General features: G+C 25.5%; 1 protein-coding gene across 4 annotated transcripts; it reads right to left on the reverse strand.

Annotated features, from left to right (window-relative positions):
- Positions 1-5,854: 5,854 nt before the first annotated feature.
- Positions 5,855-26,527, reverse strand: LOC126900269 (putative sodium-dependent multivitamin transporter). 4 transcript variants are annotated; one of them, XM_050675863.1, is made up of 11 exons: positions 26,186-26,527; positions 25,838-25,979; positions 19,684-19,905; positions 12,175-12,399; positions 11,985-12,100; positions 8,203-8,442; positions 7,949-8,123; positions 7,645-7,857; positions 7,403-7,563; positions 7,142-7,349; positions 5,856-6,549 (listed from the first exon to the last, which is right to left on the reverse strand). In XM_050675863.1, exons 2-11 carry the CDS (start codon positions 25,943-25,945, stop codon positions 6,508-6,510), a joined length of 1,710 nt encoding a protein of 569 aa, XP_050531820.1. In that variant the 5' UTR covers positions 25,946-25,979; positions 26,186-26,527; the 3' UTR covers positions 5,856-6,507. The 4 variants fall into 4 exon arrangements, with proteins under 4 accessions (XP_050531821.1, XP_050531820.1, XP_050531819.1 ...); XM_050675862.1 differs by lacking the exons at positions 25,838-25,979; positions 26,186-26,527 and adding exons at positions 19,974-20,101; positions 20,886-21,101 and having other exon boundaries at positions 5,857-6,549; XM_050675861.1 differs by lacking the exons at positions 5,856-6,549; positions 7,142-7,349; positions 7,403-7,563; ... (4 more) ...; positions 12,175-12,399; positions 19,684-19,905 and adding exons at positions 21,589-22,115; positions 22,207-22,420; positions 22,478-22,638; ... (4 more) ...; positions 23,900-24,124; positions 25,546-25,767 and having other exon boundaries at positions 26,186-26,492.
- Positions 26,528-27,454: the final 927 nt, after the last annotated feature.

The following is a 27,454-nucleotide window of genomic DNA, read 5'->3' on the forward strand; positions in this document are numbered from 1 at the left end:
AATTTTAGCTTTGATGCGAAGCTGAGAAGGTATTGGTTTTACTTAGATGTGTTTTTTTTAGCTTTGATGCGAAGCTGAGAAGGTATTGGTTTTACTATGATGTGTGTTTTTTTTTTTTTTTTTTGTGTCTGTTACCACTTTTTCTCAGCTCTCACCGAACGGATTTCTTTCAACGATACGTCAAAAGATCACAAATCATATCTAGTCGAAGACTTTACCCTTAAAAATTGAAAAAAATTCCCTCGTTCCCCGTAAAAGGGGGAAACCTCCAAAAAAATTACAAATTTAAAAATCGCTAATTTTCGAAATTTTTTCAATTTTTTTTACTTAAAAGTGCCATAACTTTTTCAAAAATGAACATATCAATATAATTCTTTTTTATATAGATGCATAATATCATTACCTTTCATTTGGTATATTTTTTTCATAAATTTAACCCTTAACCTGCCCACAAGGGGGGATTTAAAATGACAACTTTTTCACAAAAAATTAATTTTTTTAACTTAAATTTTGAAAATGTTCCGGAAGGTCTGACACTTTTATATATATCTTAAATTAAAGCTAATGTAATATACTTTATCATGGTAAAAAAAAATTTCGGACTTTATTTTATCTTCATGGTGAAAACAGACATTAAACTTAATAAAAAAAATACGATTTTTGTAAAAAAATTCTTTTTTATATTTTTAACTTTATAATGCTATAACTTCTCGAAAGATGTATGGATCAATATAATTCTTTTTTTTGTAGATGCATGATGTCTTTACCTATCATTTGGTATATTTTTTTTATAAATCTGACTTTTTACCTGCCTACAGGGGGGGATTCAAAATGACAACTTTTTCACAAAAAATTGACTTTTTCAACTTAAATTTTGAAAGTGTTCCGGAAAGTCTGACACTTTTATATATATCTTAAATTAAAGCTAATGTAATATACTTTATCATGGAAAAAAAAAATTTCGGACTTTATTTTATCTTCAAGGTGAAAATGGCTACCAAATGCTATTATTGTGTGAAAATTCTCAATTTTATTTTTTACATTTTTAACATTATAATGCTATAACTTATTGAAAAGTGTATTGATCAATATAATTTTTTTATGGGAAATACTATTTTCTAATAATCTCTTTTTTATTCTACATACTTTGTCTTAATCAGGATATTAATAAGGAACTAGCAGTTTATGAAGCTTTTGGAATAATCCACCAATTTTTTAAAATTAAACACTATCTAAAGATTTGCATCGAAGCGTTTTTTTTTGATAGTGATTTTAATCACTGTCAGATATCATTATACTTGATCCATCTATGCCACGTCACCACTGTGCCGCGACCCCCCTGTGCTGGGTTTTTTTTTACTTAAAATTGCCATAACTTTTTTTTATAGATGCATAATATTATTACCTTTCATTTGGTATATTTTTTTTATAAATCTGACTTTTTACCTGCCTACAGGGGGGGATTCAAAATGACAACTTTTTCACAAAAAATTGACTTTTTCAACTTAAATTTTGAAAGTGTTCCGGAAAGTCTGACACTTTTATATATATCTTAAATTAAAGCTAATGTAATATACTTTATCATGGAAAAAAAAAATTTCGGACTTTATTTTATCTTCAAGGTGAAAATGGCTACCAAATGCTATTATTGTGTGAAAATTCTCAATTTTATTTTTTACATTTTTAACTTTATAATGCTATAACTTATTGAAAAGTGTATTGATCAATATAATTTTTTTATGGGAAATACTATTTTTTAATAATCCCTTTTTCATTCGACATACTTTATCTTAATCAGGATATTAATAAGGAACTAGCAGTTTATGAAGCTTTTGGAATAATCCACCAATTTTTTAAAATTAAACACTATCTAAAGATTTGCATCGAAGCGTTTTTTTTGATAGTGATTTTAATCACTGTCAGATATCATTATACTTGATCCAACTATGCCACGTCACCACTGTGCCGCGACCCCCCTGTGCTGGGTTTTTTTTTACTTAAAATTGCCATAACTTTTTTTTATAGATGCATAATATTTTTACCTATCATTTGGTATATTTTTTTTATAAATTTGACTTTTTACCTGCCCACAAGGGGGGATTTAAAATGACAACTTTTTTACAAAAAATTAATTTTTTCAACTTAACTTTTGAAAGTGTTCCGGAAGGTCTGACACTTTTATATATATCTTAAATTAAAGGTAATGTAATTTACTTTATTATGCAAAAAAAAAATTTCGGATTTTATTTTATCTTCAGGGTGAAAATGGCTACCAAATGCTATTTTTGTGTGAACAATAGCATTTTTGTATTTTACATTTTTAACTTTATAATGCTATGACATATTGAAAAGTGTATGGATCAACATTATTTTTTTATGAGAAATAATATTTTTAATAATCCCTTTTTCAATCGACATACTTTATCTTAATCAGGATATTAATAAGGAACTAGCAGTTTATTAAGCTTTTGGAATAATCCACCAATTTTTTAAAATTAAACACTATCTAAAGATTTGCATCGAAGCGTTTTTTTTGATAGTGATTTTAATCACTGTCAGATATAATACTTGATCCAACTATGCCACGTCACCACTGTGCCGCGACCCCCCTGTGCTGGGTTTTTTAAAATTTTTTTTCCTATATCAAAATGTTAATTTTATTTCCATAAACTTTAAAAGACCCAGTACTATTACAAGTTATTTTTATTTTCAATTCAATTTTAGTTTGCCACTAAATTATATTTCTTTAGAGACTATAAAAATGTAATATGATCCTTTTCCTAAACTGAAATATTTAACATTTTTAGATAGTAAGATATCATTTGCATAAAAACCCAAGCTTTTTTTTTTATTACGTATCGTAAATATTTATTGTTTTTTTGAAAAAAAAAAAATTCTAATTAAATAATTGTTTTTATTACCATTAACATGTATATCTCTTCTCAAACTATATTTTTTTTTAATATGTAATTTATTATATTAAAAGCCAACGTAGCAGACATTTTATTCTATAACTCTATTTTTTTTAAAAGGGCGTGGTGTGGCATAGTGAATATTTCAGACTCCTCTTAGAGCTGATGTTCGGCTGTACGGTTTGCTATTGATTCCCGGATGGGTGATCATATTGAAACTTTAACAGTGACAAACACCTTTCCATTACTAGTTCCCTCAGTCGTAATGAAATTGCGTCAGGTAGTCATTGTAAAATCTTTTTAAATTATTATAAGTTTAAACTGACCCCAAATAGTCGGGATGGAGGCTAAGGAGATGATGATGACATCTATTTCCTTTGAGAAGAAATACTTCTTTAAAAAATAAACTCATTAAGATATATGTATTCTTTAAATTGTTTTTAAATAAAAGTTCTTTCAAAATATATCATTTGTATTTCCAAAAATTTAATAATATCAGAGTATTTAAAATGTAGTAATTTGTAAACTTGCTCCAATCTCGTGTCGTTGTTTTGAAGGTTGACGTCAAGTATTTTATTATTTGATATGTATAAACTATTAACAGACATTCGTTGGTTATTTTTTAATAGTAAAGGACTATCTAAAAACTCCCATCCATAAAAAGGCGACTAAAGTGTGCAAGTATGATACCATTTTATTTATACATTATTAGATAATACAAACATTTTTTGTCTAGTAATAAAGTAATTTGTAACTTTTTCTCTTTAAAAAATTTAAATTTCGACATAATTTGTGAACGAAAATAACGTGTTAATATCAATTAAATTTTATATAGTAATATCAAAATTACGTGATATTTGTACTCTTCAATGATTAATTTTTATCAAAACTCATGATATTTTTTGTATTGCTTAATAATCATAAAAAGAGTATACTAGTGATTTTGAAGTTTCTGAGCATATAGTCAGATAATACATCACTTTATTGCATTATTTTTGAACTATAAAAGTATATCATTCACAAATTGTTTTGTTTATTTAAAATTTTTGTACACGGTTTATACAATCTTTTTTATTATTTCATTAATGGAATACTTTATGTTTAAAGTTTTTTAAAAGTATTTTCAAAGTTAAAATAAATAAATAAGTTAAATTTTAACATAACTTTATACTGCCAAATCAACTTGAGTTAAAAATATTTGCGAAACTCCCATGAATTTTTTTTAGAATATAGCTTTAATCTTAAAGTTTTAAGCTTAATGGTTGTTTCTTTTTTGTAGTTAATAATTGGAACTATTTATATATTGACTGATAATAACATTTTAAGCTGCTATAAAAAATCATAAATTCAAAAAGTTGTAATTATAAAAAATTTTAAGGAGCCATAAAAAACAAAATATTGAGAAGCCATAGAAATGCTTATATTTTAAGAAGCCATAGAAATGCTTCTATTTAACTTTCTTTCTTTAATGCCAGGACTTGGCGTTAAAGTCTCTCTCGTATAACTAAAAATTAAGAAGTATATCGTTCTTTGATTCAAATATTTTTTAAAAATACATTATTTGAAATTCTGCTTATTTGATAAAATCAAAAATACTTTTAGCATAGTAATTTGTAAACCTACTTCAATCTTATGTCATTATTTCTCCTGTTGATATCTAGTATTTTAAATTCTTATATGTATAACTTAGTGTGGACATCGATGGGTTAATGATATAAAAATTATTATTTTCCAATGACAAACATATCTATTAGCTCCAAATTTTAAAGGTAGGTTAATTATGTTACTTTGACACACTTTTATATAAATCATCCTAATTAAACAACAGATAACTCCTCAGAACAGGTGTATAGGGAAATTTATTTACTATGAACCATTTAATTAATCTAAAAATAAAAATAATATTGACAATTTTTTCAATGGTATTTTTTAGTTCCATTTTTTTCTAAATTGCATGAAGTTTTGTAAATTTTTATTTCTCAGAATATTAACTTTATGTTTTCAAATTGAAACATACATAATAAACTAATCTATTTGTTAATGATCTAATAATTAAATGTCCAGTTGATAATAACTTTTGAACTAGTATTTCAAAATTATTAATAATTTAAAGTAATAAATGGATACGAAACGCGGATGCTGCTATTTTTATCACTAGATATTTTTCCCTCGTTAATCCTAACGTCAATTTTTAGTAATGTTTACGAAAGTCAATAATGTAAATGTAAAATTAAAAAAATAAACAAGTAAAAAATTTAATAAGTTGACATTTTTAAAAATATAATATTTTGTTATCCGGGCAGCGAATAACAAAGAATTTATGTGATTATTTACTGCTGTTTAGGTTGTTATCGATCAATTAAGAGACTAGGCAATCAAAGATTAGGTATGCAGTCAGTTATCTATGTAGAAAACTTTCGCCCGGATAACGAGAGACCTGAGAGTTTGACTCTTGTTCGTTGGCATATTTTTTTCTCAGTTTCCTAGTTTCTAACAAGGTCAAGTAATTTAAATATATTATTAAAAATATATTTAAATAAAACGTTTATAAAGTTATTCCCCCAAGCATGTATTTACAGATCAAGAAATTCTAGTACTTACCAAAATTGAAATTTATCTATGACCAGCCATCTTATCGCAGCCACAGACGAAAATATTTAATTTTAATTTTTAATAATCAATAAAATGAAAACATATTATTTGTAAAAAAAAATAAAAATAATTTAATTTAAATGCGTATAAATCTTATCATATAATAAAACTTTGAAAAATTTGCCAATGCTGGAAAATTACTTAACAATCACTGATAAAAAAAACATATTTTAAATGACAAATCATGACATTGCTCTGGGGAAAAATACCTGATTTCTTCAAACAGGTGTTTAATTTAAAAATATTAAAAATAATGAACAAACAATAAAAACAAATGAATAAAAACAAAGTTTACAATAATATAGTGCAATTAACTCATTTTATTGGATTTTCATTATAAACATAAATTACTTAAATGATTTTAAATATAATTATTTGGCATGAACGTATAATAATATAATTTAATATAATATTGTAAACAATGAATTTCGTAATGTATATAAAAATAACTTTTTACATAAATAAGTGAAAATTAAAGGATGCCTAAAAAAAATGTATGAACTCTGAATATTATTTTACTATTTAAAACTGCGCTTTCCTCTAGACGCCGAGCTCTACGGGTTTCATGCACCTTTATTTTATTAATTAAATTTTTTACTATATTTTTGTTACAATGATTTTGAGGTAATATATTTTGTGCAAAACACTTATCATGCCCCCCATAGCCGGGTACTTCTACTAGATTCTATCCGTAAAGACGTTTGGAAGGACCTAATATGCCTGAGGTCCGTAAAGCACCGGGCCTGAGGTGAAGCTTAGTGATAAAAATAATTAAATGGTTTTAAATAAATAAGTGCTGTTTTGGTTGATATTTTAGAATGTGTATTAATAAGTATAGTTGGTTTTTGTACAAAAAATAATTCAGTTATGGAAGAAAAAGTTAAAAATTTAATGAAATTTTTAGCTAAAAACTGAAGTTAGTCTTGACAATTAACTTAAAAAATTAAATCTTAGGAAGTAAAGTTTCATTTTGCTGTTTTAACTCCTGAAAATAAAATTATGGTTAATAATAGTAATTAATTAATTAAAAAAACAACTTTGTTTTACTCTTTACCTGTAATGTAACTTATTTTTGTTAATTACATTTTATCTCTCATTGTTAATAAATTCAAAGTTATTAAAACAGCTAGGGCTGTACCTATAGAAATCTGATATGATATATATCAGCCGATATATACCTGTTGCTATATGCAATATTGGTTTTATCAAAGTTGGGTTTTTTTTACTCGATTCCATATTACAAAAAAAAATCTGATTAAATAAACACACTATATATTTTTAAGGATATAAAACTATTATAATTTTATAAATATCGAAGAAAAATTGTTATTAGTCCAGCCCGAATAATAGGATTTATTTTAGTATACTATTATAGACATGCCTTTAAAGTATGAAAATATTGTTCTACAAGTTGATAGTTAATTTGAAAATTATTTTATTTAACTTTTATTTAATGAAAATTTCAAACCTACTCACAATATTAAATTAATAAAAGTAAATTATTGCTAATCAACGAATTTATTAAATAAAATAAATGTTTTGATAAAAAAAGTTTTGAATTTCAGCAATTTCCTTACCATACTAGTAGAATATCGTTTATTAAAATTCCTTGTTTTTTTTAATCTACTTGCTATAAATGGCGTGAATAGTTCTGGATCAACAACTCGGTTCGAATCATAAAACATTGCGCTTACTATTAATCCTACTATGAAAGTCACAGCAAATCCCAAGACGACATAGTACATGTAACTTATACGATATATATAAAAATAACTGGCATCTGATCTAAAATTGAGAACAATTTTATTGATGTATTTTATTTGTTAGACATACATTACTTATTATTAGATAAAGTTGAATTTAACAGTGTAATGGCAGTTTCATTCAATACTGTACATCCACTTATACTTCTATGTAAGGATTTGATAGCCGGTTTCGGTCCACCAAAGCAAAGAATAGAAGAAAATATGAGGCCCAAAGTGAGACCAGTTAATGAACCCTAAAGTTTAGAATTTTATGACTAACATTTCTGATCCAACTACGTATATATTTAATCAACTTAAAATTGTATAACACTAACCTTTTCATTTGCGTATGGTATTAACATTCCAAGCGTAAAAATAGCTACAACTGGACCTCCAAACACACCCGTTAATGTTAAAGACATTTGTAAAAGAGATCCGAAATATTTTATGAAAAAACTCAGTAAAATAAATAAAATACCATAAGAGACAACCAATAATTTTAAGTAAAATACTTTTTGCTTGTCAGTTAACTCATCCTTAATAAATGGCTAGAAAACAATTAAACTAAAAGTATTAAATGCAAAAAGATCTTAAATTGTTAAAACAAAAAAAACAAAACGAAAAGAAAGTATTGTATACATTTATGTAATCTTCTAATGAGATAGCAGCCATTGAATTAATAACTGGCGATACAGAACTCAATCCTGACGATAGTACACCAGCAACAAATAAGCCCGTCATTCCTGGAATGTTTCCCATTGTATCCATCACATACAATGATAGTAATTGATCATCTTTTGTAATACGTCCAGACCTTTAATTAATTTGTTTTCAATTTACTTTGTGGATTTTTTAGTGTTAACTATGTACGATTACTTAAATAATTTAACTACTTGACTGGATCACAGTTATGATATTTTGAATAGATAGCCAAGCCAGTGAAGCATTTTGAATATGATATTATTAATAAAATTGGTAAACTAAGCCAAACGCATTTGATTGCTGATGTTTTGTCTTTCATGGTTAGATATTTTTGAACTTGAACTTGGGTAATACCATTCATAGAATAAATTAAAATTCCTCCTAATGTCAAATTTAACCATGTATGTCTTTCTGTTGGATCTATGTTAAAACTGTAATAAAAATTATTTGACTTATATAGTATATATTTTTATAAAAATATGTGGGAGGTATTCAAGGTTCTGATGATTAAATATTTTCTAATAAATTACCAAAAAAAAAAAAAATCACACAATTTTTAACCAAATTATATAACAGTAATTATTATTATTTTTTTATGTCAACATTTTATAAAAGTTATATTTCTTTAACTAGATACGTAAGTTGTTAAAGAGCATTTTATACTTGTATATTATTCATTACACGGGTGATCCTACAATAATTATTTGTTTATTTATAACATTACGGACAATAGCCAAAAAAATACAATATGTATTTGACAGCATATTGATCAACTTAAAATTACCATATAAACTTAAAAATGAGAACATAATTAAACAAAAGTAAACTTAGTAAGGAAAAAAAAAATAAAAATAAACGCAAAACAAATTTTAATTAAGACAAGTACAAAATATATACATGATCAAAATGTATATCTTAAATAGAATAGCTAAATGACTGAATTAAAAATGACGAGAGTGCAAAAAATTAAGGTCATTATTTGCAGTACGCATTAGACGTAGGAGACCGGAATGAAGTATGTAATTAGAAGAGGAAAGAGGAATGAGAAAAGGGGCAATAATACGAGTTGAACGAGCAGGAACCCGAAAGTTTCAAAGTTCTTACTTTGAAAGTAAGACAGGGGAATCAATTAAACCAACTGAGAGTTTAGAAAGGAAACGGATATTGGAATCGTATCATCTGTAAGATAAACAAGGAATTTGCAAGAAATTTTAAATAGGAGTTAAGTCATGAGGTGGATAGATGATATTAAAGATAAAAGCAGCAAAGTACAAAAATGTACGCTGGACTCTTTCGAGCATCATAGAGTCTGTAACTGTGTAAGGATCTCATAATACCGAACCATATTCGAGAAAAGGAAACTGAATACCATAAATCTTAAAAGAGATAAAAAATACAATGAGCTTAAAAAGAAGTAACAGTTATTCTGACATAACTGGTAATGCAACATTACAGTGCTTGACTAGTGGCACTAACTATCCTATTGGAGAGACTGAGGTAGATTTTTTCTTTAGGAAATAAAATAAATTTAAGTGTTAAGATGAACTTATTAAAAATACATATATTTTTATATGAAAATAATAACTATATTAACTTTAAGCCATCTTAACTTTGTTTTATATTTTACAATATACTTCATTTTTCTTTAAAATGGTTAAATTGATATATTATAACTCTTCAGTTTGTTATTGGACGTTCTCCTGCCTGTTCACTTGTAATTGATGAAAATTCTATAGCACGACGACATTGTTTTATAAAGAAATCCAATGGCCAATATATTATTTCTCACAATGTAAGACTTAAAATTTTTATTGCATGTTTATATTAATTTAGCTATCAAAAAGAATAATTAATTCTAAGTTGATCAACAATATCTGTACTACAGGGAACAGATAATGAAACTTATGTAAATTGTGTGCAAATTCCTATTGACCAAAATGATTATCAAGTTTTAAATCATGGAGATGTCATTTCCTTTGTAGATGGGAATGGAAATATTAAATATCTGTACAGATTTGTTTTACAAACATGTACAAATAAAAAATTGAAGTAAGATTATTCGTAAGACATCATGTGTGTAAGTAAATTGTAGAATATGGATAAACAATACACTAATATAATCAAATGTATTGTTTATTTTTTTAAACGCAATAAAATAAATTGATTAATATAAACACTATATCTAAATCAAAATTATCTGAAAAATATTATTGATGTGTACGAGGCAGCTAGACCGTAGGACGGCTAGTTGTGCACCGCACTAGAATGCCGTTTTACCTTAAACCTGTTTAATAAAACGTTAATATTGATGTGGGAGTGGGTCACCTAGGAGACGACGGCTAATTATACATCCAATAAGTAAACGAGAATAGACAATAATTAAATAACAAATAATCACATATATTAGAAATTCCTCGGAGAGTATCTTAAATTTAAGGGGTAACGGGGGGCCCTTAAATACTAATGGCCGGAGAAGCGGCATAAAACAAAATAGTTAATCTCAATTAAAACAAACAATAAATAACATTAAAAATAATATAAAACTTAGCTGTATAGATGACGTTGTTGATAGTGATGAGTGGACTGTATGAGATCTTGTGGTAATGGTGTCAAACATTTGAGTATGACGAGTCAGAGTGTAAATCCAAGTACGTAATGGAAGATGAGAACAAACCGCGAAAAAGCGACTACGGCAATGAAGATATTTAGTGATGGTCAGGGCCCAATCACTAGTGGCGTGCAAGGGCACGTAAACTTTGAGCACAAGGGTGCAATAAACAAATAAAAAAATAACGGCGTACAATGGCCGAACAATTTACTATTCAAGCTAAGGCGCTTGCAACAGAAAAATAGTGACACACAAAAAAAAACAAATGACTGACTGACTTACGAAAAAGAACTGTACACGGATGACAATCGACACGGAGGTCATCGATTTGACATGATGGGTGGGCAAGGGGGTGAGTAAAGCAAGATGCTGGTGATCAGCTGTCCCATAAAATAATATAATCAATGATCTTCGTAACAATTTTTTTGATAAATCTTATCTTTAATTTGGTTTTTTTTTATAATTTAGTAGTTACAATAGGTAATTTATTTGTTATTTGTGTGCTCTCAATAATAGTAATAAAAATATGACTAAAAAAAGGCAGGAATTGTTTTTAATTTTATATAAAATAAATTTTACATTGTTTATAATTTACATTTATTTTTAAATTTTTTATAACTTATTTGTTATTAGTATTTAGGTATAAATTATTTTTTCTTAATAACTTAAAAGTTGAAAAATTAAATCAGTTTATGTTCACATCATTATTTTATTAGCTTCGATGCGAAGCTGAGAGGTATTGGTTTTACTATGATGTGTTTTTTTTTTTGTGTCTGTTACCACTTTTTCTCAGCTCTCACCGAACCGATTTCTTTCAATGATACGTAAAAAGATCACAAATCGTATCTAGTCGAAGACATTACTCTCAAAAATTGAAAAAATTTCCCTCTTTCCCGTAAATGGAGGAAACCCCCTACAAAATTACAAATTTAAAAATCGCTAATTTTCAAAATTTTTTCAATTTTTTTACTTAAAATTGCCATAACTTTTTTATATACATACATGATATCGTTACTTTTCATTTGATATATTTTTTTTATAAATCTGACCCTTTACCTGCCCACGGGGGGGATTTAAAATGACAATTTTTTCACAAAAAATTAACTTTTTCCACTTAAATTGATGCTTGAAAGAGTCCAGCGTAGGGACTCTTTCGAGCATCATAGTCTGTAACTGTGTAAGGATCTCATAATACCGAACATATTCGAGAATAGGATAAAATAATGAGCAAAAAAGACTTTTTCGAAGTTTTGAGAGATAAAATTATTTATAAATAAAATAAATTTATAATTATTTTTAATAGACTCNAATAAATAAAATTAATTTATAATTATATTTAATAGACTTTTAATAATATACACATACTTATTTAGTTCAATACGGCCATCATGTTTAGCAATACTCCAAATTTCTGATAAGCCACCTGTTTCATACATAGCAACTCCAATTACTGCGAATATTGAGCCTAAAATAATGATCACCTGGAATTTATTTTAAACTTTATATCCATTAGGTTTTCAAGTTTTAAACTTAAACTGTTAAATTAAATAATTACTTGAAACATGCTTGTTACTATAATTGCCTTGATACCACCAATTGCCGAATAAACTATACAAACTACACCGACCAAAACAATAGAAAACTCAAGAGAAACCCCAATTATAGTTTCAAATGTGAGAGCTGGAGCATACAGCATTATAGCCATATATAAAACTGTTTTTATACTAAATGCTATGGAAACAGTAGTTCTAGTTAGTCTTCCAAACCGTTTCTCTAAATACTGTGGATATTAATATTATAATTAAAGTAATGAAATTACCTTGTTCAATCAATTATATATTTATTGATATGTTAAAATATTTTTGAAATACTCTATCAAGATAATAAAATAGCTCATTAAAGTAAAATGATTATTTATTTTATAAATACAGCAAAATTTAAATTTTATTTTTAATAGACATGTGAATAGAAAGTATTAAGTATTCATTTTTATTATAATTTATTGATATTATTAACATTTGTAATTTTTATTTGATTTTTTTAAATAACTTTTACTGCATTACAGTATTTTTTTTATTTATTCAAATAGTAAATACCTAGAAATTTCAATTTGCCATTATTCTATTCTTATATAGTAAAAGAATTCGGATTTAAATATATTTTAAGCTAATCAAATGGTAAAAATTATTTTGCGGTAAATTATATTCTAACATTTATTTTATTTATTTATATTAACGGGTATAAAACCCTTTAGAAAGGGTTATCTTACAGCGCAAATATAACAATAGACAGTAGAAAAAATATTGTAATATGTACATGACAATTAATAACAATAACAAATAGCAAAAATTAATAGTAACAGTATTCAAATTATAATATTATATTATGCATATTAAATGGTATACCATTTAATAAAATCATTAAAAATGTAAATCAAACAAATAATTGATGTAGAGCTATGTATACACTTTGCTTAAAAAAATCACGCGACATAAAAAAAAAATCTAAATTTTCGGCAATAAGATTGGCTAAAGATAAAGTCCTTGGAAAAAAAGATGCGAAACTATAATTGTTTTTATAAAATGGAATATAGAACAAACTAGATTTTCTTAAACTACGATTTGGTGTTATAAAACCAATCATAGATAACAGTTCAGGGAAATCAATAAATCTATTTAACAAATCATATAAGAACATAATATCTGCAATATTACTCCTTAATTCACAAGACGTGAATTCCAGTTGGGATATTTGCAAGTTATTTGATATATTTAATTTATAACTCAATAACTTAAAGAATTTGAACTCAACATTCTCAATTGAATTCCTGTAAGAAAAATAACTCGGTGACCGCACAGCTGAACTAAATTCAAGATGAGATCTAACTAGTGAAAAAAATAATTGTTTAAATGTATTAATATTTTTTAAATTTTTTGTGTGCCTATTTATGAAACCTAACATATGAAAAGCATTTTTTATAATATTATCCATGTGTAATGAAAAAGACATTTTGGAATCAATAGTAATCCCTAGATCTTTAACTGAAGTAACTTCCATAATGGTGTAATCATCAATTTTATAATTAAAAGTAATTGCATTATTTGAGCGATAAAAAGTTATAACACTGCATTTACTTATATTAATAGGTAGACAATTAAGTTGACTCCAAGTAACAAATCTATCTAAATTTAACTTTAAGCTTGAGTACGATAACTTATATAGGATTTAATTCACTCTAAAAATTTACCATGAAAACCAAATAACACTAATTTATTTAGGAGAAGTGTATGATTGACTTTATCAAAAGCCTTTTGAAAATCAGTATAAATTGAATCTATTTGAACGTGATCATTGAGAGCAACAAGTATTTTAGACTGATAATGCAATACATTAGTAGAAACGGACATCTTGGGCCTAAACTCATGCTGGTTATTACAAATGTAATAAACTTTGGATTATTTCTTAGTTATAATTGCTTTAAACATTTTTGGAATAAACGACATTTTGCAAATAGTCCTATAATTTAAAATATTATGCCTATCCCCTGATTTATGAATTGGTATAATAAAAGATTTTTTCCAAATATCAGGGAAATAGCCTAGACTTAAAGACTTATTAAAAATAAGATGCAAAGGTTTAACTAGTACTGAATTACATAATTTTAGAAACACTGATGGAACACCATCAGGTCCAGTACCTGCATGAGTATCTAAACTATTTAATAAATCAAATATTTCATTCTGATCAATATTCCAAGAACTAAGATTAATATTAAAATTATTCATTGAAGCTACATTTAAAATTTGGGACTGTATGTTAGGGTTCATCGAATCAGCAATATAAACACTTGAAAATTAATTAGCAAAATAATTGGACAGTTTTAGAAGTATTAGTAGATGAGAGATTATCATATTTAACACAATCGGTTACAATACTATTCGATTTTCAAAGGGAATTAAAATATTTCCAAAAAGGTTTTATATTTGATTGAATACTATTTTCAATATTAATAATATGTTGGGAATGATAAATTGAAATAAGAAATTTGCATTTTTTTCGAAGGTTAGAAAAAATAAGATAATTTTCATGAGAAGGACTAAGTTTATATTCTTTGTGTGCACATTTTTTATCAATAATAAGCTTTCTAAGGTCAGAATTTGCCCAAACGGGGAGTCATTACCATAAATTTTAGTTTTGGGTACAAATACAAAAAAAGAGTGATAAATAATTTCATAAAATTTTTCAATTAATGCTTCAAAAGATAAATTGTTGTTTAGATTCAGTTCAAAATCAATGTTAGAAAGAAAATAAGAAATATTCTTAAAATTACAATTATTAAAATTATATACATGAGGTGTCTCAATGAAAACAGTTTCCGATGAATCATTAAATATTATAATAATTTCTAAAGGAGGTTGATACTTATCAACATCTGGAACAAGGGATTCAAAGGAACGAGTAATAGAAGTAAGTTCTGCATCAGCACTAAGCCACATACAGTCAAGAGTAAGACCAATACTATTTTGAATGCAGTTAACTTGTTTTAAGTTTAATACATTTACATAAGAATTAAATAACATGATTCCTGTGATGTGATCCTGAGTATTAGGATCAGTAGTCCAATCAAAACTATTTAAATTAAAATCACCAGAAATAATGAAATGATTAGAATACATTTCCGTAGTTGCATATGGTGGAATATAGACACAGCCTATAACTATTTTTATGTTGTTAAGATTAATTTTTAAAAATATTTGCTGAATTTCATCAACAATAGGACATGTAACAATTCACAACATATTTTTTTTTTTTACAGCAATTAAAACCCCTCCATCACGCGATTTGCTATTAGACAGAGTACGATCAACTCTGTATAAATTATAGTAAGTAAAACCAAGTTCCGCATCAAAAACATTGTTATTTAGCCACGTTTCGTTTAAGCAAATTATATCATAGTTTACATTTAATAAAGCATTACGTAAAAATGGAATCTTAGTTAAAAGACCACGGACATTTTGGTAAAAAACATTAATTATAAAAAATTTTGATCACACGTATTAACTAAACGATTATTCTTAGAAATAATTACCGGCATCCCTCTCGCATACTTTATAACTAAATCAATTTCCCCATTATTTCTACGAATCTCCAAATCATTACGAAGTTTTTTCAAATGATTTCTTTGATGTAACGTACGATCTGAACTGATACGAATGACTGAAGGCGGTTACAATGATAACTATTTTTTTTTTAGATTTTAAAATATCAAACACATTAGTTGACGAATCAAATACTGCCTTAATAGGACGAATTTTATTATAATTACGATTACCTAATCGCATAACTTTTAATGGTTTAATGTTATTATTCCCACTAATAATGGAATCAATAGCATTACACACATAAATAGAATCGTGTGCTAATCTATCCGCCGAGATATCTGAATTGGACTCTGGAATATTGTATAGTATTAAGTTGGACGCTCTTAGATTTCGCTCACTAATCTCGCCAATTATGAATTCCTCTGAATAAATTGACCCATTATTGGTATCTTTTTAATTTTTAAGATCGTTAACTTCCACTATTAATCGATTTATTAACAACTTTAAATCAGGGATCTCGCGAAAACCATTGTTTCACGCTTCACAAAAAAATTTCAAACTGCGATTTTTTAAAGAAAGGAATTTGATTTCATTTACAGTTAAACCCGAACATTTATTATGAATAGATAAACTACAGCCATCGAATTTAATGGGAGAATCGAGTTCGGCAAAACCAATATTACATTTAAAGCAAGTATCACTATTAACCATCAACATGTTAGTATTTAAGTTAGACTAGAATGAATAGACAAAACTACTGCACATATCGACATCATACGACAGCACAATGATAACTGTGTTTTATTATAGCAGTTTTTATTTGATTTGTGTAGAGAATACCTAATAAACTATAGTATAAATAATGATAAACTGACAATAATAAGTTATCATTAAATGTTAAAAACTTTTTGGTCATGTTATTGATTAAATTAACTTTTGCTGTTATTTTCTTTTTTCTCTGCAAAGTTTAGTATTATTTTCATAAATTTCAAAGAACTCAAAGCTATTACAAGTTATCTCTGTTTGCAATACAGTTCTAGTTTGCCATTCGTCCAACGTATTATTTTATTTTATTATTTTTTGTACTAAAATTATAAACGTAGTAAACGTATATTTTAGTATCTGATTCATATAAACAGCAAATAGACATTGGCTGGTTATTTTTCAATGACGAAGGACCATTTATCAACTAGCACCCATCAAAGGAATTTTTTTATTTTTAAAGAGTTTAATGGAGACGACTTTTCGTCTTAATCAAAATTTTTACAAGCGTAACTTAACATTTAATACATAGTGTTAAAGTAAGATAAGGTATAATAAACAGTGTCTTCTAGTGAAGTGTCTCTGAACAAATATAAAAAAGTAAAATTTACATAATAGACTAATATTTACTAAAAGGCTTATCGTTAAAGTATTTACATCTACCGATGTTTCGCTTTGTGATTAATTAAGGTCGAATTCAATATATAAACCTCTATAGTTATTTTAGCTATTTTTTCTGTAACATTATCTAATACTAATAATATATTGCTGAGTGAAGGATTGTTTTACAATCCAATACAATAGGATTGTTTTTGTGCTATTACTACCACTGTCTTTCTTGATTGTTTGAGCAAATGTAATGCCATTTTTCACGTGCGTAAGTTTATTCGACTGCACACGTTAAACAACAGATATTTTTAATGGGTTAGCTTTTAATTGTGCCACCTATAAGCTGAACAGCATTTCCAGTTAGCTGTATGATTTTCATCACACTTCGTTTTATTATTGTTAGACTGAGAACAACCAATAGATTTAATAGCTAGAATCATAGTATTTTTTTAATTTAACCATTATTTTTCTTAGAAGAATGAAACATTGGTCAGATTAACAAATGTTTTGTTAAATCAACAAAATTACTGGTTCAACTAATAAAAAGAACACTATTTATTTAACAAAAACATTATTGGACTTACATCGATAAAAAAATGTGTTGATTTTACTATAGACTTTTTTCAGAGTAGCTAAGGTTTTTAAGGTTTAGTTGCTCATTGTCTTTTGGTTCTTCTACCGTCAAATTGATCATTAATTTTTTATCATACTTACATATATGTATTTTTTACAAACATACATACTGTAAACGATTGTTCAGAAATTTTCGAGATTTTTCTCGCAATTTCTTTCGTAATTTTGATAGTTATTTTAGTTACACTCGAAATTTCTTTTGAAGTTGCTTGACGTATAACAACGTATAACGTAAAACACATTTCAAATATCTGTTTTTGTAATTTTGTATTACTATCTTGAAGTTTATTTATTTTTTAATATTTCATTGTATCTTGCATTTGTTTTAAAATACATAAGCTGATTTTTACGTAAATATACAGCGGTAGCCGTTTTTTGTCCATTGCAATATTCATGTTACTAAAATTTTATCTATCGCATGACAAACAAATGCATTTGTACTTAATATGTATTTTTTTTATTTAATGACAAATACTACACGTTATATGTGTATAACGCGATAAAAACATGTTGCTTTTTTGGCTATCAAGTAGCAACAAGGGCAAACATTATGATGCAAGTATAATACTTTTTTTTATCTAAATTATTCTAATTAGGTAGGTAGGTAACGTATGATAGATACATAATTATTTAATATAATAAAATGAATTGTATTAATATGGCTATATTTAATATTGTCGTTATTAATAGTTTCGCTACCATTTTTGATATAACATAAACTTGTTTATGTAATAAAATGATTTAAATTTAAAGGAATAATTATTAGTTTAAAAAGTTTGGCACAAATTTATGAATTAAATTTTAGATTTTATGTATTAAAAGTAAAATGAACAGTTACAAGATTCGTGTTTTCACAATTTTAAGTAAATAACTAATTGAATAATAATTTTTGAAAAGTATACTTATTAAACATGTTATTTTCATTTCTGTATTAAATATATTTATAAATTGAATATATTTTACTTTTATAAAAAAACATTTCATTAAACAAATAAAAAATAGTTTGAAAATGTATTTGATAGTCGTATAACTTTAAATATTCTTATCATGTATGCATTAGTTCACTATTTTGGGGTTGAGCCTAAATGCCCGCCAACAGTATTCTAAGAGACCAACGGGAGATAGCTGACTAGGCCATATCTACCTTAGGTACTGAGGTTTCCTATTTAATTTATATAACACTCTTGATAAATAATGATATAAATGTTTATAAAGCAAAGAAATATTAAATAAACAATACCACCTGCTGGATACTTAGAGATGATAATAATACAACAGGGGCTGACGATGATACACACACACACACACACACACACACACACACACACACTATCTCGGTAATAACAAATATAAGTTAAAATATAAGACCACAAAATTAATGGTCGCGATGATGGTAAAAAGTCAACTACTGTTCGGGACACAATAAATCATTAAAAAAATAAAAATTAGTAATGAAACATAAATAATCAATTTTAGTGAGAAAAATTTAATGATTAATTTCATTTATTTACTATAGGAATTCATTCTACTAAAATAAAAATATTATATTCTCAGTATTAATTATATTCGCATCGTTGTTAAAAGCACAATGATTTTATTTTTTGAATTTTAACACATTGTTTGTCAGTATTGGTAGGTAGGAACTCATAATCAATGTGATACACAAAAAAAAAAAAATAACATAGAAAATTGTAACGTTGTAAAATTAAAAATAATACATTAAAAACACATTTTAAATTTCATTAATGCTTAAAATTCTTTTGTTATTCGTTTTTTTCTACTTTTATGCTGTAATTGGCACTGCAAATATAATAAGTGTGCATACATTTTTAGTAAACATAATTCAAATTTTTAATTACTTCTTTATGTTTATAAATATAGTCGATCTATCAATCCGAGGTATTAATGACAATAAATGAAAATACGTTTGATATATTCTTTTTTAAAATTAAACTTACTTCGTATACAGAGAGTTTCCCTAGTTTGAAAAATACAGGCAGAAAAACGTATGTTATTATTGGTGTCCCAATGATGTATCCTATATAGAGTATAACGAATTGAGTTCCATGACTATAAATTTCTGCACTTCCTCCGAATAGAGAAGAAGATGATGTATAAACGGTGAGTAAAGAAAATGCTACGGGTATGATACCTTGATTTTGGTTTCCCATCATATATTCCTAAAGAAAATACTCACAAAATAAAAACAAATTTACGATTCCTTAAAAATCGTTTAAATAAATATTACTTGAGTAGTTTTTTGTTTGCCACCCGTAAATCGAAAATACACGCCAATCGCTGATGATATACAAATAATTACACCAAGTACAACATAATCGACAATTCCAAAAGCCATGATAAATAAATCACGAAGATCTAAGATTGCAATTATAAATATTATTAAAATATGTCAAAAATAAATATGTTAAGAAAAAAAAGAACTATTTATTAAAATAGAGTAATAATTCTAATATTCTAAAGTGAGTACATCTCCAAAGACCTTAGAATATCGTACTAGATTACTTTATAAGTGTTTACAACCGTAACTATTTTTTTAATAAATAAACTAGCGTCGTTATACAAGATAACATATCTAACTGTCTAAACTTCATTTATTAAGTAATAGCAAAAAACCAAATATAAAAATTATTTTCGTTATTCTCGCATTATTATGAGATATGTGAACATACTGAAATTATTCAAATATAGTTGTATATAAATATGCTTTATCTATTTTATAGGTTTTCTACAATGTAACTTATATTAAAATAAAAATACTGGAGTATTTTGAAAAATATTATTGCTTCAAAAAATATAGTTATTTTTTTTAAACTTATATTGAAATGTATAAAAAATAAGAAATTTAACACTTAATTATATTTTATCCTTCTATATACTAATAAAGTCTATTCAATTATACTTTAGTTTTGAATGGATTAATAAATATTTTATAGCATATTTTTTTTTTTTTTAATATATGAGGAAGTTAAATTCTCAGGGAATTAAAAAACTATTATCTAACGAAAAAATTAATTGAAGATGTAATTTGCAAATTAAACAAATAAGTAATAAAATATTTCAAATTTTATATAAATTACTTTTATTTACATGGTAAGCTTAAATTTTAACGTAAAAATGCACAAACAAATATGTTACTTACCTTTTATGAAAACATGTAGAAGTGGTTATTTGATTTACATTCAATTATTGGTATTTTAAAAAAATTTTTATTTTTAATTCAAAACTGCAAGTTGATATTTTATGAAGTTTAATTTAATTAAAAACAAACTGACATTATATCATATTTCAATAAAAAATACAACTGTAACCAATCTTAAACATAATGTTTATTGTTATTTTTTTATTCTTTGCTTAGTACCATTGTACTCGACTTATGTAGTGTCAATACATAGTATTTAGTAATGTAATATTTACATAATTGAGTATTAACTCCGTAATGACTAATTTAACAAATATGCATAATATAATTATCTTTGAAAACATAACAAACGTATGGTAAATATTTCTTCATCAATAATAATTATTTTCATATAAATTGAAAATGTACTATTTTACTGACTGTGGGTGTATATATATAAAAAAAAATTATTTATTGCAATGCAAAAAACAAGTTTTAGTTATAGGTTTTTTATAATATTAATCTACGACAAAACAAATTATTTAGACTTTTTTATCATATCTAGAGGGTCCGTGAGAACAATATACACAAATCTAATTAATAAAATAAATGAGTAGGTAGGTAAAACTTTTGAGCCAAAATATAATTTTTCTATACATTTATAAATGTCAAGAAAAAACGTAAAAGCTGTCTATTTTAAAAATTATTTCTCACTGGAAATACTGGCAACACTGGTAGCTAATCCGTTGAAGAAAAGAGTAATAACAAATTATATTATTCTTTTTCAAGTCACCGGCAATTAAATGTCGAGCAACTAAAAATGCACATTTAATACTGCAACTCTACTAGGTTATATAAGATGTCCCATCCTGATTTACTAATTTTAACAGTAGTTTATATAGTAAAATTAGTAAGTCACGGTGGGACCTTCTGTATAATCTCACTGTTTTTATATTTAAATACCCTAAAATAAAAATATTAATTATTTTAATTTGAGTTATTTTGTTGTACAATAATGCTGACAGAAATTTATTAATTTATTTATTTTTCTCAGACAAAAATTTCTGTAACTAAAAAGAATTAAAAATTCTTTTAAATTTCATATTGTGAACCGTCAAAATATAATAATAATTAAAAATATGAATTGGAGTACATTTATTTATTAAATATAATTATATAAGTTTAACATTATTCAATTCATAGGTAGCCCTAATTTTTACAAAGAAATGTTTCCTTTTGTTTTTGTAACTCCTGTAAAGTATAAAAAAAAAAAAAGTGTAATAAAAACAAATGTATTTATATATACATTAATATAAAATATATCATTAAAATTGTTACCAACCAAAGTTTGTAAGTCTTGTTTTATATGTTTTCTTTGTTTTTTTAATATTCTTTGTACTAACGGTGTGAACAAATCTAGATCGATGACTTGATTTGAATTATAAAATACCGCACTAATAATCAAACTAGTAATAAAAGTTACAAAGAAGCCTATGCTAATGTAATACATGTAACTTATTCGGTAGATATAGAAATAATTTTCATCTGGCCTTACACTAAAAACAAAATTAAATAAATATTTATTCAATCCTCTAAAATGTTTTATTTATTACTTTGTATTTGTCAAGGTTGAATTTAACACTGTAGTAACAGTTTGATTAAATAATGAACATCCATATGTATTTCTGTGTAAAAATTTGACAGGTGGTTTTGGTCCACCGAAACCAATAATAGAAGAAAGTATCAGCCCTATAAGAAGACCAGTTAATGTGCCCTGAAAATAACATATTTGCATAAAGCTTCATGATGTATAATCGACAAATAAATTCAAATAACCTTTTCATTTGCATAAGGTACAAACATTCCTAACGAAAACACAGCCAAAATAGGACCACCAAACACTGATATCAAAACTACAGACATTTGCAAAAGTGATCCAAAGTATTTGATGAAGAACCCCAATATTATAAACCCAATTCCATAAGCAACAACTAACAATTTTAAGTAAAATACTTTTTTTTTATCGGTTAACTCATTTTTCACTAAAGGCTAGAAAATAATTACACTTTGTATTTTATAATATTTAATCCTAAGTTTATAAGTAAAATAAAAAAAGGTTTATACTTTTATGTAATCTTCTAATGAAATAGCAGCCATTGAATTAATAACTGGCGATACAGAACTCAATCCTGACGATAGTACACCAGCAACAAATAAGCCTGTCATTCCTGGAATGTTTCCCATTGTATCCATCACATATAATGATAGTAATTGATCATCTTTTGTAATACGTCCAGATCTTAAATTTTATTTTAAATTTATTGCGTGAGCTTATTTTATAAGAATCATGTATGTATACTTAAATAATTTAACTACTTGACTGGATCACAATTATGGTATTTTGAATAAATAGCCAAGCCAGTGAAACATTTTGTATATGATATTATTAATAAAATTGGTAAACTAAGCCAAACGCATTTGATTGCTGATGTTTTGTTTTTCATGGTAAGATATTTTTGAACTTGAGCTTGATTTATTCCATTATTTAATAAAAATAAAAAAAATCCTCCAGAAACCAAACTAAACCATGAATGTCTTTCTATTGGATCTATATTAAAACTGAAATTATAAAGCAAAATGTTCAATTTCTCAATAATCTATCAATCATAATATTGTAATTTGTCTAAGAATTATTTTTATTAAGTTAACCATTAAAATAATCAGAATTTTTGAAATAAGACATGTCCCTGCAGCCAAATGGAGGTAAAATTTGTCATTAATTTTAGTAAGTAATTTTTGACATAATATGTAAAATTTTGTCGATAAAATATAAATTCTAAATATGTACTTAGTTAATTCGATACGGCCATCTTTTTCAGCAATATTCCATATTTCTGATAAACTACCGGCTTCATATATTGCAACTGCAATAACAGCTAATATTGAGCCTAAAATAATTATTACCTGCAACATATTAAAATATATATTAAATGCATGTACAAATTTTCAAAGACAATAATTAATGATTTTATTACTTGAAACATGCTTGTTACAATAATTGCTTTGATACCTCCAATTGTTGAGTAAAATATACATACTAAACCAACCAAAACTATGGAAAACTCAAGAGAAAGACCAACTATAGTTTCTAAAGCCAGTGCTGGAGCGTATAGCATCATTCCCATGTAAATAATAGTTTGGATACTGAATGATAGAGATATAATAGTCCTCGTAAGACTTCCAAACCTTTTCTCTAAATACTACAATAAATAAATTTTACACTGTATGTCGTTTTGACAGATATTAAACAACTCAATGATGTTCGAAAAATTAGCTATGAACCTTATATAGAGTGTTCAGTAAATAAGGAAACGGTCTTCTATTGTTTTCACTGTTTGTAACAATCGACCTGTGTCCTACTTACTGAACACTCTGTATATATTTACACTCTGAGTTTACATAAAATTTTGTAAAATTTATTAAATTTTTTCTGATTAAAATTTCTAAGTCATATAACAGCTTAATAAAGCCTTGGATAATAGTTTTAATGAACATTTTGTTATATCGGTGCCATTAAAAGCACTGAATTAAAAAAATTTTTAGCCCAAAACTAAAGTTATAGCTGATTGCTCTTTAAGTAGCCTTAAAATTATGATAGCAAGCAGGAACATATTGAGTATCATTATTCTCTTACAAGTGCATATGTCTATAGTTTTAACTCTTTTTAATACCACTTTTTTTCTATAAAAAGTATTTAGTCAGTTTTAGGATAAATATAATTATCATATTTTAATCTATTATTTTACAAGTTTATATTCTTATTAGTTTAGATATTTATAAGATAATTATACAAGAGTATAATTTTTAAATTAATACTTGTTCATAATTGTACTAAAATCACAAATTTACACGAAGAACTTTTTATCGAATGAATTATTTTCGTGAACCCGACCAATGTATTAATCAAAACAGAATATGATTTTGTTTGTTTGATATAATAATGTCATAACATAAGAATTGTCATTTTTGAGTTATTTGCGAATTATAATAATATTATTTTCTTTCTTTATACTGGTAAAATGGCACAGGTGAACATACCAAAATAACCATTAGTGATAGTTGTGACGTTGTATGATATTATTGTCATTATAATTTAAAATACTTATATTAATTCCTACTTTTATAATGGTAATATTGTTGTAGGTGAGAACTGAACGTAGAAAAGAAGTTATTAAAATATTCATCTTTCATTAAAATAAGTTAGTAAAGGAATATCAAATTTAAACATAATTTGTCATAATCTTATTGTAAATTTAATTTTTAATTAGTTTTGTGTAAAAAAATCTTTATTTTTTTTATAATATCTTTATTATGGCAAACAAACGATTTATAAATAGCTCATTCATAATTTATTTATAATTATTTTTAAAGGTATCTCAAGTTTCAATTTATAACTGCAGTTTAATAAATTTAAAGAGAATTGATAACTAATATCTAATCTTTTATAACATATTAAGACAACCATTATAATTTAATACTATTTTTGTTTAGTATTACTTTTAAAAAATAACACGATAAATTGTTTTATTCGTTATAAATTTATAAGTCTATTTAATGAAAAAAAGAAATAATTTTCTTATATAATTATTCTTGCATCAGCATAAATAAGTTATATATTTACTTCGTTAACGGAGAGTTTTCCAACTTTCAAAAATACAGGTAGGAAAACATAAGCAATTACTGGTGTTCCAATAATATACCCAACATATAGTATAACAAACTGTGTGCCATGTGTATAAATTTCTGAACTTCCGCCAAACAGAGATGTTGAAGATGTATACATGGTCAATAAAGAAAATGCAACTGGTATAATACTTTGGTTTTGGTTACCCATCATGTATTCCTAAAAAAAAAAAAAAGAAGAATACCTTGGGAATTTTAGACAAATTCTAGTAGTATTTAGAAAATTATACTTGAGTAGTTTTTTGTTTGCCGCCTGTAAATCGATAGTAAATGCCAATGGCAGAAGATATAATGATTATTAAACTAAAAACTATGAAATCCACTACGCCAAACGCCATAATTATAATACTTTTGTTGTTTTTGTATTATTACCTGAAATTGTAGATTAACTTTTTCAAAAAAATCATAGTAGCAGTTAAAATTCAATTTAGTTTCTTAAATTCTTACAGACTAGAACTAAATAATCTCATTGCTGTTATTTAATCATTTAAACACGACATAATTAAATTATTTATATGGCTTAGAAAATAATAAAATTATATTTTATATTATTTATATATATGTATACAAATAGGTACCTGAAAGTAATTGAAAATTTTTATCTTGCTAATTGAAAGTGTTATTTATTCATTTTTAATGTCATGGATGGAAATTATATTATAGTAAATCTTAGTTAAATTTCAAGACAAACAAAACACGACTGATGTCTAGTTTTTTGAAGTTGTTAATTACAATAAAGATCTCTTGACATGTATCTCCTACTTTATACTGTATAGTAAAATTAGTTAACCATGGAAAAAGTTGTATAGACAAAATAATTATTCGTCGGTTAATGAAATAAAAGTTTTAAAATGTATTACTAATTGATGAGTTAAAATCTACATAGTTTTTGAATAAATTAAGATCCGTCTAGTCGGTATTTAAATATTAAGATTTTTTAAGAACACAGTAACACAAAATTTATTACTAAAAGTGAAACATTTTTACAAGCTTACACTATAAAAATATCATGCTTCAAGTAAAGTATATATTTCTATTGAAAGAAATTTAATACGCTTAGATTTTTCAGAATTATAATAAAATATTAACTTTAAATGATTATGTTAAAAATAATATATTTATACTATATTTAATTTTACGGTCTTTAATAGATAGCTAAGAATGTATATATTTCTACAAACTGAACATCAATTTGTCAGAATAACTACTTTATAAGATATTTGAGTTAATAATGTTAAAAATTATGTATTTATCAATTAAGATTCATCATAAGGAACTATTTTTTAATTTAATATGGCTTAATATCAAAAAGTTAAAATACAATTTTTTTGTAGAATTTAATGAATTCATAATTAGAATTATCGGGAAATACTTTATTGAATTTTATAGTTTTATGAAACAATTACTCCAATTTTTTAAATGAAAAATCACTAATAAACTCAATGTACTCAACATAAATTAAAAAATCATCTTCATAAATTTACTGAATACTAAATAGAAATATTTTAGATATTTTTCATTATTTCTTTTAATTGGGTATTCATTGTGAAAATTAGTTTAGTTGTATCTAAATACTTACATCTTAAAAACTTGTAAACCCTTCAATTTATAAACTAATTGACAAACTCTTGACAAATTTATACCATAGTTATCTTTTGTAATAAAAAGTATAAAGGTAGTTATATTCGGTTTACGTAAACTTTGTAACGTTATAATTTCGTTACATTTTGTGACTTGAAGCTCTTCAAATGACTATCACTTTGCTTAATAATTATTTGTTTATTTATAACATTACGGACAATAGCCAAAAAAATACAATATGTATTTGACAGCATATTGATCAACTT

This window comes from Daktulosphaira vitifoliae, unplaced genomic scaffold (assembly GCF_025091365.1).
Source record: "Daktulosphaira vitifoliae isolate Bord-2020 unplaced genomic scaffold, ASM2509136v1 Scaffold_3, whole genome shotgun sequence".
Taxonomy (NCBI): Eukaryota; Metazoa; Arthropoda; class Insecta; order Hemiptera; family Phylloxeridae; genus Daktulosphaira; species Daktulosphaira vitifoliae.